The 15,384-nt window shown below is 40.2% G+C and overlaps 1 protein-coding gene across 1 annotated transcript in view; it reads right to left on the reverse strand.

Annotated features, from left to right (window-relative positions):
- Positions 1-13,532, reverse strand: part of LOC135257546 (exostosin-1) — a 184,317-nt gene extending 170,785 nt beyond the window's left edge. Inside the window, exons 1-2 of the mRNA XM_064340378.1 lie at positions 11,830-13,532; positions 10,230-11,312 (exon numbers count right to left, since the gene is read on the reverse strand). Coding sequence (XP_064196448.1) covers positions 10,230-11,191 — 962 coding nt within the window. The 5' untranslated portion in view covers positions 11,192-11,312; positions 11,830-13,532. The remainder of the gene's footprint in view (positions 1-10,229; positions 11,313-11,829) is intronic.
- Between the last annotated feature and the right edge of the window lie 1,852 nt (positions 13,533-15,384).

Consider the following 15,384-nt stretch of genomic DNA (forward strand, 5'->3'; position numbering starts at 1 on the left):
GAGTCTAAAGTTAAGGGCACAGCTACGGGCATGCTCAGAGAGCATATCGCTCTTCAGTCTATTTCTTATCTCTTGGCATCGGAGCTCATGTCTATATTTACCTCTGAATATTAACTACAATTGCGCTCAATTTTCAGCGCACTTCCAGTTCTTGAATGCACCGCGGACAATTGATTGAAGCGCGCTCCAGAAGCCCTGACCAGCAGCCTCAAATTACAGAGCGCAGTGGAACACCAAAAGCATTACGGGGCAAAAAGCCGGAATTATAGGCTAGCAGACCTTCTCCGTTTTACCTGCCTAATCTGCGAGATATCTCACTCTAAAATCACTCCACTCTACTTTCAGCAGAACCGTTTTATCACTTCCCCGCGTTCCCAGAAAAAAGGACAGTCGAAACACGATACCTGAAAAAAAACAAATTCTGCATCTGAATGTGTGTAATTATCAAAATCTATATAGTGAACTTGTTGATATCCTTCAAAGTAAAAGTAAATTAATCAACTATAATAATAATAATACACACAAACCGCTGATCATCACCTGAATTGAAACCACAGGTAAAATACGGCTCCATAGCTAGGCTATATCCAAAGAATTGCTTGTGCATTAAATGTATTCAGCATAAGCTCACAATAACTTACTGAAGTCACAGAATATGGATTTTGAAAAGAATTCCAAGATGACCTACAGTATCTTTGAGAATGGAAATCCTGCAATGTATGAAAACAAGAAATTTCTCTACATTCATACAAGGCTCTGGCCCCCAGGCTCTGGTTGTCCATGCACACCAAGCTGTTGTCTGTTTCCTTTAAGACAATGTGTATTTTTACCACACCTGTTTTCAAAGGTGGGGAAAAAAAAACATACCGTCTGTTAGGCAGATTATTTTCTGTCAAGGTATCAGTAGCCTAAAGGCCTTCTGCTTTCCTTATGTCTGCCAACTGGTGAGCGTCGCAAAACGTTTCTGAAGACTGTGAACGTCACATGATCCAGATCCCAAGCTGCCGCAAGTACAGTAGGGTGACTGTGAACGTGTGACCTCCGACAAGCAGAAACAAACTGCGTCCGTATTCATCCTGAGAAGAGGGACAACTCCGGGCTATTTGCATCTCCTTAAAACAATCAATTGCCCCTCTTCGCAGAGCTTGAGGTCTGTCTGCTCTCCTGAGAACCAACTAAGCAATAAGTAAAGTTAGAATCAAAAGAAAGTACATGTTACTGCTGTTTTCCTCAGTTTGGGGCACAGTTCTGGGAGGTCGCAAGGTATAATTGAAATGAACACTGGAGTTTGGAAAGTTACATCTTTCTGGGTTGACAAGGGAGGGATTTCAGTGAGGTACAGCTGACACTGTGCATCCACAGTGGTATTTTAATAAATGCAAATGTCATTTAAAAGAGATATGTTATTCGTGTTGCATGAATCAAAGTATACTGTTCTCCATGTCCATCACTTTTTTTCACACTGAGCCATACATGATAGCATGACAGTAACTATGTCAGCTGGAATAGTCCTCCCACATGTTATGAATTATACGCGTAGTCCTCCTTCTACCGTACTGATACACACATTAAAATAGTATGGTAAATGTATGGTAATTAGGAGAAATTATGTTGCCATGGTATTAGTCAAGACACCAGTAATGTTATCAAGAGACATATGTGCGTAAATTGTTTGTATCATTATGCTTTGAAAAGCCATTACTCAATTATGCAGATGTGCCAAAGGACGCGTACATTTAGTAAACGTTCATGAACTCTTAATAAAACCTAAAATGTTGTTTTGATTCACTGCATGTCCCCTGCGCTCTGCGGTAATATTGATTATGTTTAGGATTATGGATGGCTTGAATTAGTCTTATGAATGTAAATGAACGGTTATTGACTGCGGTTATATAGTATTGTGCCGCACTTAATTAAGCATTATGGATGTGTACATGAACCAGCCCTCTGTCCGAGGAGAGCTAAGGTGACTAAGCGTCTATGAAAAAATAAAACCCAGTAAAAATTTCAAACTCAAGGAAAGTGTTTTCTTGGCTCTGTGTGTGTGTGGTGCATAGAAGTTTACCTGAGGTTAATTTTCAGAACATTGATTTTTTTTTCAAGAAACCATTACATTTTTTTCATGATATAATTAGAAAGGCGTGTTAAATGCTAATACCGTGGTGAGGTACAGATTGTTTTTCAGAGAGCCATAGGTGACCTTTAAGTGGGAAGCAGTTGGAGACAGTGGAGGATATATAGATACATATATATCTTTCACACGGCTGCTTTCAGAAAAAAAAGTCTTGGAATATTTTTGCAATTAACCTGTAAGCAATTACCAAAAGTTTTGATTCAAGTTTCTGTCTGTTCACAGAAATAGCACTAAATAAAACATTTTTCCACAGACTAAATAAATAATAAAGTTCTTTCAATAATTGTCTGAAAGCAAATGCCATCAACATGTTTGCCAGTATTCATAACTGAACCAGTGAAGGACTCTGAAGAAGAATAGACCTATTTTTCCTCAAAATGACAGCCTGCCAACTGTTTACAAGACTGCCTTGGGATGGTTTATTGTGTAACATTTTAATAATTAAGGTCAATGAGCAATAAATCCATTAGAGGAAAAGCTGAGGATGCTTGGCTCATCTGTTCATATTGAAACTATACATACAGTTTTCTCTGCAAAGTACAATGTCACCATTTCAAACATTAACAAAGGAAGTGTGTGAATCCCCAGTATAATAAAGCCATGTATGGCTTTATGGTTTTTGTCTCTGACAGATGCTTTTTGAAACTTTCACCACCACCACGTTAATAACACTCTGGATAAATGTGTCTGCGGTTTTCCTAACCTCAGCAGACATAAATATATCTTTATGAGGATTACTAATAATCGGGATGGATATCTCCTCACTTATCCCAAGAGCAAGAAAGACACGCCCAAAACACAGGTATGGTTCAAATAAAAAAAAGAAACACCTTAATTTTGTACCAGCCGTGTGTCATGGAGGTCCTAAAAGAGGAAGGTGCTGACACGCTCCGTTTCTCTTACGCGAGACGTTGGATTGGCTCAATAAATTAGGATTGACAGGGCGAATAAAACAGGCTTTTATTCCTCCAGGCGTCACTCTTCATAAACCCCCGCCGTTAAAATGATTGACCTACCAGGGAGCGCGATGCGCGGGGAGGTGTGCGCGTGTTTACCCAGGGCTCTGCCCGTCCCGCGCGGGAATTTCGCAAAAAAAAAACGTCCAGGGGCCCCCCGAACGGGTCCCGCCGTCATACTCCCGCTCAAACACTGAGCCATTGTGCTACCTGGACCTGCTGGGGCCACATGGAGGACGGGGGCCCGGGTGGGGGACGGCGGATGGGGGGCGGGGGACGGGGGACGGGGAGGGGAACTAGACAAACAGATCTACGTGACACCACCAGGCAACAGTTTCACTGAGAACTAACATGGGACAAAACCGTTCCAGGGTTTGGGGGCACGTCCTTTCCCATGATGCTTTGCACTCAGAGCACCTGAGACCGTGGGGCCTGCAGTATCACCTCAGGGCCCTGCAAATGCACTGAGGCAACTGATTTGAGATGCAGACATGCTGTTCTAATCCAATCAGTTTCAACTTATCCAGTGGAATAATTGTTTCTTAACACATGTTACAGTATCACACTCAAGGAAAGGACATCGTAATTGGGGAAGTTCTTTCCTATCAGTTAACTCAAAATGGCAAATAGGGGGAAAAGAATCCCTGAAACCGACAGCTAAGCTAACCAATAAGCAGATGTAAGCCTAATCAAAGTACAGTATGATGAAAGAGATCAAGTTTATCAACAAGCTCAAATAGCTGGATTTACCAAGCCCATTAGATGACAGAACAACTCTAATTATAGAAACTTACTCATGCCGCCTCCGATTTTAGACCAACAACTTTCAGAACGACTTTCAAGATCGTACACTTGTTTGAGCTGGGATATTAATAAAGTAACAAAAATGTATATTTTTATTAATTGGAGTGGTAAAATATAGATCTGACTACATTTTAAGTATGGGCCGGATTGTAACTGAAAAAAATTAGAAAATCTTAGAAAAGCATGTGGAAGCATACCTGTGATTATGTCACAGTCTCTGCTCATTCTTCCCTCTGACCTGGAAACAGTAGGAGAATGTCAGATATGGAGTCAGGCTACCAAGACTGGACTACTGTATAAGGTAACCAGAACTGAAATCATTAAGCGCCAAAAGGCATACTTCAGATTGCATCGCTCTCCAAAATTCTTTTCTTCGCTCTTTAGCAGGAGGCCCTGCATGGCCTGAGGAATTTTGGCTTGGATTTCAGCTGTTTTGGCGCAAACAAATTCATGTCAGAAAATTGCACCTGATCTGCCTTGGTGGAATTCTTTGCACCGATCCACATGACAACTAAAGCTGAGGCAGCACAGACTGCAGTCCAAAATTTATACCGCTGGACTGTCTTTGGAATGTATTTGTGAAGGCAAATTACCAAACCTTAACTAATCACTGTCAGTGTCTCATCAAACTGAGGCTAAGGGATTCTTCCTTATCTCACTGTACAAAGACGATTCCCCCCACCCCCCACCCCCCCAAAAAAATAAATAATAAATCATAGAGCGTTCATAATTCTCAAAGCGAGCTTTTGAACTCTTACTGCGAACAATGGAGTTGGGTACAAGCAGCAACCTGTAAAGATTATGCTGTCCTGGAATACAAAAAAAAAAAATAAAGAAATATTTATCTCCTTGGCGAGCATTTCTCAACAGACCTTTGCTTGTGAAGGGGGGCTTGTGTTTCCTCTCTCCCGAGTCAGAAAAAAAGGTTTGCTTCTCAGGTGCATCTCACCTCTGTGCACCATGCTGTTGGCAAGCACAGCAATCCCTTAGTGCTTTGAACAAAGAAAGGCTCCACTTAGCCGGTCTCCAGCAACAGTGCGGGCAGTAAGAAAATGCTGCCACTACAAAGACACGCTAAGCACAGCTACAGGCCTAAAATACAGACTCTACGGTGCCGCGAAAAAGTATTTGCCCCCTTCCTGATTTCCTCCAATATTGCATGTTTGTCACACCGAATGATTTCAGATCTTTAGACAAAATGTAATATTAGACAAAGGGAAACGGAGTAAACATAAAACACATTTTTTTAATTATTACTTCGTTTATTGAATTAAAAAAGTAATGAAACACCCATATCACCACCTCTGCAGTATACCTTTTATATGTATATCGAAGTATATCTTTGTAGTGGCAGCATTTTCGTACTGCCCTCATGCTGATCCAGGATATGACATCACGTTTCCATAGGCGTACTCACAGTACTGTATGTGTTGAACAACCACCACATTGCAGCCAGTTTTGTATAAAAGAGTCAAGCTAATGATTTTGTTACGGTGGCCTATTCTCACAGGATCGTTGGTCATTGGCCTGAAATGTGAATGTTTTGGTAACTATCAGAAATTTTTAAAAGCCTGATATCATAAAGTGGTATCGTGAAGTGCACTCACAGAACTCAGTTATTTTCAAAGAGTTCAAATTTGTTTTCTATTTAGAATCAACCCTCAGAAGTCAATGTAAGATGCCAGATATTAAGAATCCGCAGTGTACTACATTCAATTTCTGCCGTGGATGCAATCAAGCTGCATTTCTCGATATTATTCATCTCACAGGGACACGATTATTCATGTAACTTGCTAATGATCCAGCGTCGAGAATTGTTCCGCACTTTTGTGCCTCGATGCAGGCCTCGTCAATAACAACACATAATTCAGAGGGCCTTTTCACAGAAATTACACACCTCTGTGAGTGAAACTATTCATTTCAACTCCATACACACCACAGGGAGAAAGCATTTGATGAAAACTCAGCAAGCGGCGTTTATTCAAAGGGTAAGTTAGGTGCAGTACTGGCAGAAACCAGAATTTGAATTTGTACACAAGTGTCATACATAGGCCATTTTAGCTAGTGTTGGTAAATAATGATTTGCCATTCAAATCTCCATTTACTTATGTTCTACAAAATTCCATCTCATTGATCTGTTCATGAATATATCTCCCTTTGGGGACCTAGCCTCAGTCTCTGTGGGGAATCCCTCTCAAACTACACACTGGGTGTCCCGAATGGAGATGCAGAAGTGTGTATCTTCATACGTCTGCACAATGCTGATTTTCTGTACAAGATATAAACTGATGAGGAAACTGTGCTGTTGAGCATCGATTTAAAATGACAAGAAAATAATTATTTTTGTGATGTAAATAATGTTCATTTACAAACGCATCTGTTGATACAACAGTTTTTTTATTTTGCTTTATATGTGATGCACATATTTAGCATTTTGGTCAAATCATGTATTTCAAGTATGATAGTGGAAGAGATTAACTCTGAAGTGCCTCTCAATCCTTACAACATGACAATATTGAAACACGTAGTTCCTGGAACAAACCCATATACAGTACAGTATGTGCGGTGATGTTTTTAACACCTTATGACTTTTCTCTCCTCAGTTGTGAAGTCCAAAAATAATTTCAATGTATATGTCATTCTCAACCAACAGAAAGTGGGCACATACTGTACAAACACACTAAGAACTCATTTACCTCAAATCCATATTGCAGCAGTCAATACAAATCAGAATTCATTCTTATCTGAGAAGAGGAAAAGAACTCTTTCACTTACTGAAAGAAAAATCTCTAAGTCAAAAACATTTTTTACATTTAATATTTCATGAGCTCTGGGGTTAAGTATAAAATCTCTGCTTTCAGGATCAATGTCTTCCACCACATAAAGATTTAATTGAACAAGTAGAATGAAAAACAAATTGCATATTAGAGAAAGTCCACCAATGCAACTGGAAAATCCATTCCACATATCACTTAACTAAATAGGTCTTTACCTTTTAAATATTGATGTTAAAGTGCCTTGAATAACCAATCAGTTAAGCTGGTTCTGGAACAAATTTAAAAAGATCATTTTGCAGGGGAAGTCAATGAAACATAATGAGAAAATATCATGAAAGTGTATTTGCTTTTCTATGTTAGTAGTCAAATAACGATAGAAATAAAGTTTGTGCTGATATCATTGTGCTCATTATGCCTCGTTGGCATAATGCATTAATTATTGTCCTTTTTTAATTTTGTTAAATTTTTAAGCAACTGGTTAAAGCGAAACTGTCACTCTGTATAGTTTGGTCTGACCATGTACTTGTATATCAGCAAAGACACGGCTCTCTAAAGTGAGTGTAAACTGTACGGTACAATAAACAAATATTGACCTGCGTTATGTGACGTAGCTTGAAAAAAATTTAAATGGAGAAAAAAGAAGTGGCATTTCACTTCAAGAAAACACTCTGTAAGTCTGCAGAATTCTGAATGCAGGCTAAGTGACTGTACAGTCCCAGTATAAACACACTGTCTACACATACATTAGCAGCACATGAATAAATAATGACACTGGTGGTTATTTACAACTGCTGAGTGTTCTCTTTTAAAGAGATTCACTCTGGTGTATTCTTAATTATCATTATTTCAGCCCTGTGAATGCCCTAATTACTATTGTAAAGCCGACAGGTCATCAGAAACTTGTATAAATATTTAAAATATCCATCCGCGAGCACAAAATCTGCTTGGCCCAACTGAAGAAATACATATAAAAACTGAAATAATATCACAAACTCCAGAAAGTGAACCGTCCCTTTAAATCACGAGTAACCGTAACAACCTTGGAATACTGATCATTTCAACGCAACAGGTTTGGGAAACTAATCTTTCTCAATTAGGGTACAGCGCTGCAATTCAGTATAATGGGTATCACTGACACGTTGGTTGTTTGCCAACAGCTCTTCCTGGCAAAGAGGAAACGGACAACAATGGAGGTGCAGAGGATACACGGCTCTCCGCAGTTGGGGAACCATCTAAAAATCAATCCGAGCTGAAGACCTTTCAGTGTCACTCACGACTCCTGTTTAATCAATGTACAGTTGCAGGGCGCCATACAGAGGTTTGGACCGGCTAGGACGCGACCAGGATGACGAGTCGATTCATCCAGCGTGCATTCCCGGCCGATAATCAAGGCCTCCCTGGTCTGTCTGGTTCTGGAGCCTTGGAAACAGCCTTCTCGATGTAGAAACTAATTAAGGCACAGCACAACTGTTCCCCTTTATGACATGTGGAGAAGAAGCCCAACAGTGAGGAATTCTAATTTGAGTCTATCAATACGTCTTATCAGCGGGGTGTCCATTTCCTCAGGCAACACATAAACAAATGTGACTGTTTTGTAAAGTCAAAGACGTGTGCTTTAATGACTTCCATATGAATTAAGAGTGAAATCACTCTCTGGATTTCATCCCTACACAGCAAAAATAAAAACCGTCATGTCTGACCACTGACTTAATTGATCTGTCCACAGCTGAGGGAAAGGAGGATGTTTGCACGCCCTACTCTAAACTTTCGTCATTCATTAGTCAGTGAGGAAATGATCTTCTCCTTCTATACTATCGTTTCATATAATACACACCATTTATTTACCATCCATGTCTTCTGAAATCACCACCAACTGTAACAATGCTTATGCAATTGTTAGGGCCAATGTTCACACAGCTTTTGACAAATCATTCGACAGTATACTGTGAGACAACGATTACAAAAACGAAACGGCGACACTATTGTTTTTCTTCGCTTTGTATTGTTCCACTGTGAGTACAGCTTTCATTAAAGATTTCTCAGGAGCTCGAGCAAGGTACACTGTTTTAATCTAACATCCTGGAAGGGTCGCGTTTTGGTCTACCCAAGGGGAGGTATTTTCCCAGTCGTTGTTATTGAAGTTCATAAATATGGTTTCTGGAGCATAGCCGCAATAGCAAGAATGACCTCTGAAAGCAGGGCATGTTTTCTTCTTTTCTTTCTTTCTTTTTTTTAACCACCTGTATGACATTCATATGGAATAATGGCAGACACAGAGAAAAATGTCAGGGAATTTAGTTCAAAATATAAGAACAAAGAAAGAAGAAGAAAAAGCAGCCACACAAAATAAATATCAGCTCTCCAATACAATGGAAGCCAGTGAGTCTCAGGTGGTTTCAGGTTAATGAGGCCAGTTTAAACCATCATATGGTTCCACTGGGCTTACTGGTGCACACAAGTCTCATTCAGTACAAAAAGTCAGCATAGTAGCTTCGGAACTGCAACCAGTCAAAAGGTGGAGTCAACAATGTCTATATGACAAACAGAAATTGACTTATCAAGATGGAGTATGGTGAATTTTTTTAAACAAAATTGCTGCTCCCCACCTGCAGGTAAGACACTCAGTGAAAAAGAGCAATACAACCGTGAACTTCAAATTCAGAGAAACTTGGCTCGCACGTTCGAAGTGTCAGCTTTGGAAATATTCAAGGTAGTGCTCGCTGCCCTCTTTTTGCCTTCAACTGACAAACGTCTTTCATTTCTGAGGCATTGGCAGTGCACTGCTTTGCAGAGGGTGATACACTGATCTCTCAAGTGTTTTGTCACAGCACTTTTAGAACATTATGAGCAAAGGAACATGGTTTGACTGTATAGGTGTAGTCCTATGATAGCACTAAAGTTCCATACTCCAAAAACAGAATCCCTGTCAGCCAAATAAATGTTACAAGACTCCAATCTGAATTAATTTGTCAAGCTGTTGGTTTATCATATTTTAAAAATAATTATGGACTGAAATATTGGATATTTCCCTCATTGCTTTTACCCTGAAGGCAACAAATAGTTTTGGCATGACCTTTGCAAAAATCAACATCACTATGTGTTACTATGTGTTACAATTTTAGAAATAAAAGTATAGTGGAGGTACATTTTTGTTCTTTAAGGAACAAATTTCCCAAATGCATCATGAAAAATAAAATGTTCTGTTTGGTTACTAATAAGTACATTTTACAAGCACCAAAAGTTCAAACAAATTGTGTTTTGCTGGCTAGCCAATTTTATGAACCTATAGGGTACCACCACAGAGAGAAGCTTTTGTACCCTTTTAGGCACTTTTTAGTATCTTTTTTTTCCTGAGAGTGCAGGAAACAATGAGCTTTCACCTTTAGTACTCATGGAAAAAGGCAGAACAGTGCTTCTATGCAGCATATATACTGAGTAGCAAGCTAATTGTGTGCTTGCATCTCTCAAAAACATACAACACATAAAAGCAGCCATCATTTAAAGAGCAATATCAGATTTTGAACCAGCAACATGAGGGATATAAAATGTATCACCTACTTTGAGTATTCTTCATTGTCCCTGTCACATCTTGCGTCCTTATGCTTTTCCCAGTCTTTCCCATGCTTGCAGGTGGTTAACAGAATTATATCTTCCCCATTGTGAACATGATATAAAGCATTTCTGGTTTCAGAACCGATACCGGTGAGGTATCTCTTCCCTTTGAAAACCAGTAAATATTTCCGAGACGGTGGGACATTGTTGAGCGTCAAATGACCCTTGTCCCCTCCTTTCTGGGGGTGATCTTTCGAAAACAACGGAATGGACACATCAAAGTTAGGCCGGAAATTATCCACATCGATGCTGGCTTTGGCCAAGATCGCCTGCCCGATATCAAAGCCCAGATCCTCTGTGTAATCTGGCCAAGTGCCTGAGTAGAGGTTGAAAATAAGGTGGTTCCTCCCGTCGTTCCACAGAGGAAGGCTTTGTATTTTGGTCTTGACGTTGTGAATGTACTGAATGGAAAGCTGATCCCGGTCCAGCGTGTCGATGCTCAGCACGAACAGGCACGCCTCGCCGGGGTCGGCGGTGTGGAAGCGGGACTCTTCGATAGCCGCCAGGATCTTCTGGTAGCTCTCGGAGATCGTGTCGCCCTTTGGCAGGGGGTAGACGTAGACCTTGAAGCCCCGCTGGCAGAGGCTGAGGTCGAAGCACGTCTCCATCCGGCACCTCCTGCTCTTGTAGATGTTGTTCCGCACCTCCCGCCTCTCCCGGGGGGAGACGTGCTGATGGTGGAGGTGCGGTTCGTCCTCCTCCTGTTCGCCGCCATCCAGGTAGGTGTTAAACGAGTCCGTCCACTCGGGCCAGCCCTGTCTCAGCGCGATTTGGCTCTGGGAAACCCTGTAGAGGTGCTGGTGTTGGTTCTGGTGGTGGAACTCCCCGATATGCAGTCCCCACAGGTAGACAAGCAGAAGAAGACAGGCTCCTAGAGACACAAGCAGGTACCTCTTCTTGGCCTGCATGTGGACAGTGGGGGCTGATGGTGATGGGAACAGAGGCAGGAGAAGGAGAAGGTGGGGGGTCCACTTTCAACCCAGGAGGCTGACTCTCATCCCAAATTTTGCATGCTGGTGGTTTTAGTGGCTGTGTGGCACAAAAACAGGAACTGTTCAATTAATGTTAACTTATACTCTGAATAATTCATGATCAATGTTCTGGACGCAATCTTTTTTTCTATGGGAAAGTTTTCAAGTAGTGAATACTTTTGATTTACATGGAGCATTAGGCTAATGACAAGCTATGGTATTCCTCACATTATCTATGGGTTTAATTAAACATACAATGTAAAATAAATCGATACGAATGCATTTAATTCAAGCAACTCAATAGTGATTTTTCACGATATGTCCAGTTTATAGGCTCAAGATTTTTCTATATGTTATTTTATCTTTTATCTGCTATTTTGAAAGCACCTTTCAAAATAGCACAAGATCAAAGTGTAAAAATGTACAATGCGGACATTTCTGGTTGAATACAGTCAATAAAAACAATCATGGATGAAAATAAATTTTGGTAGTGATAAGACGTCAAGCATTTTCTGACATGCGGTGGGTTATCACAGTAGTACAATTTTTTGAATATGAAAGCATGACACTCGTACCTGCTTCACAAGAGACTTGTCGATCTCGCACCTTCGGGAGGACGAATAAAGATGATTTGTCCTCAAACGACTTTACTATTGCTCAACATCATGTTATGTAGCATCATTAATTTTACATATCAGTTACTTTTTGTCGACAATTTGTTTATTTCAAGATATCATTTTCAGCAGTTGGCGTCTTCGGAACTAAATAAACCTGAAAAGAAACAGAATAACAGCAAAACAACTTCCGTCGGTACAAACGCCTATTCCATTGAGCGAGTACTGCAACAGTTTGTAGAGACGACAAAACTACTTGCATCATTTGACTCCATCGTTTCTAAGACATCACGTATTGCTAATGAAATATCTTGATTCGTTTGCATGTTCCCTTTTCTCTTGTCATTGATTCGGGTTGTAAAGGCTCACTGGAAACCGAAATTTGTTTTAAATTCATACTTCTGTAACCTTGACTTGCGCTCTTTGCGGTACATCCGAGCGCAGGCAATCACTTTCCAGAAGAGAATACACATGACACAACTTTACAGTTATTCAGTTCCATATTAAGTGCTTTCGTTTACTTGCAGAGCTTTCAGGAATTTCCTTTTAAACAGAGCAGCAGACCATTTCCATATGCGGTCACAATAGTTTTATCCAACACAGTCGTGCGTACAAATCAATGCCTCGTACATTAACGTGCACTGGTGCGTTGTCCTGTTCTCAATAAGTTTGGTTTTCTTTTCAATAATCACACTTCTATGTATATGCCATTATGTGTTAAAGTTCCAGGGAAAATAACTCATAGCCTACGGTGTACGGTCACCGCATACATCCGATACAGGGAGAATTAACCACTTGGCACTTCGACTTCCACGAGTCATATCCCAACCTTTGCATACCACAGCTGTTTTACTTCCGCGCGCTGTTTTATAGTATTGTCTTCGTTATAGTCATTTCCTTCAACCGGTCACAGTCCTTCCGTGTATTCCATTAAATTGGTAGATACGTAACACCTGCTTGTTTATAGTTCCGAAACACGCATAGCCTACGTGTAATTAATTAGGGTTAGACTCAGTTAGATCTTTTTTTGTTTCAATATTGCACTTACACAAAAGAGCGTTTTAGCTGACAGCTTTGCAAATCCATCTCATTTGGCAAACACAGCACGTGTTTGCAGAGTGCTTTTTATCTCGTCCCGAGGCTCACGTGCAAAAAGCTGTCAAACGTAAAACGGTGGGCTAACGTTGTTGTGGACACTTGTCTCCAGTAGCACGAGTCCTTCAAAACAAAACGAGCCTCTCAGTTCGGACATACGCTACATTCCGTTTTCACAAAATATGGCAAACGGCTATCCAGCCAGTCTGTCCAACACATGCAACTGAGAAGAGTATCGCACGATACAGACAGTTGCTCAGTCTCCACAGTGAGGAATCCTGAGGAGTTTGTGGTTCCTTCCAGCATCCCTCTCTTCCTCTCATCCAAAGCACCATGCGATGAACCTCCCACCTCGAAAAGCTGCGCCTCCGACCGCGGTTATTGGTAGAACGCACTCCGTGAGTCATGGAAATGGACGGAGGATGCGTCGGTCATTTCGGGAGGCGTAGACGGCGGCTGCGGCTGTTCGGCGGAAAGGCATGGCAGTGAAAGTTTGTGGTCGGCAATGACGTGGACAACGACGCTCATTTATTTGCATCATTTTAAAACATTGCATTAATTGTGTGACGAACAAGAAACAAGCGGTGGTTTATGAGATTGCATTTTGACGGAAGGGTTTTTTTCCCCCAGCATTTTGAAGTAACATTGTCTATGCAATGCGCTTGCAATTTCGAACTTAGGCTCTTTTCTATACATTTCCTTGTAGTTTGAGTTGCAGTTTGTTTTTGTGTATCTGTGAATGGTAAATGCTATTTATTCATTAAGCCTAAACAAAGTTGTTTTAAATAAAAGCATTGAGGCGTGCTGGATGTTGCTGTACGTGTAGCCTATTAGATTGAAAACTGATATTACCAAATGCCTTTGAGGTCCGCTGGAATCCAGAGACTGTGTTGGTCTTTAAAAACAGGCTGCATATCAAAGGTAAGCATTGTAGAATTAATTATGAAGTTATTATTTGATCAAACGCCAGTTAGCAGTAGTCTAGTTAGTAGTAATAGTAGTAGTTGTTGCTGTAGTATAGGCCTAAATGTAAAACCACTGACCAGTAGAATATGGTTTCACCGGTGCATCGTGGTGGATTAACATGAGAATGTCTCGTAAACTTGATTGTTTGCATTCTGTACTCACGAGCTGCCATGGAGGTTACAAAGCAGTCTATCGTATGGAATTTCTGGGGCTGGAGTACATGGAGGTCTCATAAATGATGTATTTGTTTTAAAAGAATTTCATTGATTCACTCATTTTTTGCAATTAGCCATTTATATAATGTGAATTGAACAAATAACCTTGCAGGTAATTCAAAACGAAGACTTCCTGCTCATAATAGTGCCTCAGCAACGGGACACACATTAATCAAAAATGGCTTTTTAAAGTTTCACCACTTATCTTACGGAATAGATATGCAAACCAGGTATTGTAGAGTTGCACTGGATAACTGTAACCTGAACAATAATGTGCAATATATAGTTTTATAATAAATTTTAAATGCTCACCTTTGACAGATTAAATGAAGTTTATCTAAATATTGCTATTCTATTTTCAGCAGAATCTTTGTGCAGAACATGCCAAAGCCAGCATATTGTTTACGAAAGAACCTCTCTCTCTACGAAAGAGATTTCTGGTGCAATAAAAGCTAACATTTTATTTATAAGAGATCTATAGTTATGTTGCAGAACTTAGACTGATATGGAGAATGCCTTAACAATATCTACACCAGACAGGAAGTGCGACATTTATTTATTTATTGATTACTTTCGTAGCTCCTCACTACAGGAGATGAAAGCTATTGGCCAAGCCTACCCTGCTTGCTCTAATCTTATTCAATTTCAATTATTCAAAATGAGATGTTTGTTTTCATTATCCTTGTTGCTATTAAATGGATGATTGTAAACCTTGGGGTTATTATTCAACAGACCAGCCTTGTACACTTCATCATGCAATAAATGATGCCATCTTGTGGCCTGCAGTGTAACAAAAAACTCCTAATTGTTTTGGAGGAGAGTGAAGTCAGAACCGCTCACATTTACAAGGGTATTTTACGAAAAAATGCATGCTAAAACAGTATCTATTAATTACAGTAATTATATTAGTTTCATTCAAATGAATGACATATGCCTATGTGTGTGAAGTAAACCGCATAATTTAGACTACAGTTTAGCTTTTCTGCATTTGGTCAGCTTGAAATGAACGTGATATCGTGTAAATATGATACCTTCCACAGGGATGGAATTTGCATCACAGCACTTGCGTAAAACCAGAAGAAAACTGTGCAAGTACCATTTTTCTGACTTCAAATTAAACGGAAGCTACAGGCGGATTAATTTTACTTTAATCCCAAGGGTTATGCAGCAGCATGTGGTCAAGCTATTTCAAGTTGCATGTTTGGTTTACATGCAACCACTTTCAATTTTATGGGTGTAT

The sequence above is a fragment of the Anguilla rostrata genome, chromosome 6 (genome assembly GCF_018555375.3).
Source record: "Anguilla rostrata isolate EN2019 chromosome 6, ASM1855537v3, whole genome shotgun sequence".
In the NCBI taxonomy this organism is placed as follows: domain Eukaryota; kingdom Metazoa; phylum Chordata; class Actinopteri; order Anguilliformes; family Anguillidae; genus Anguilla; species Anguilla rostrata.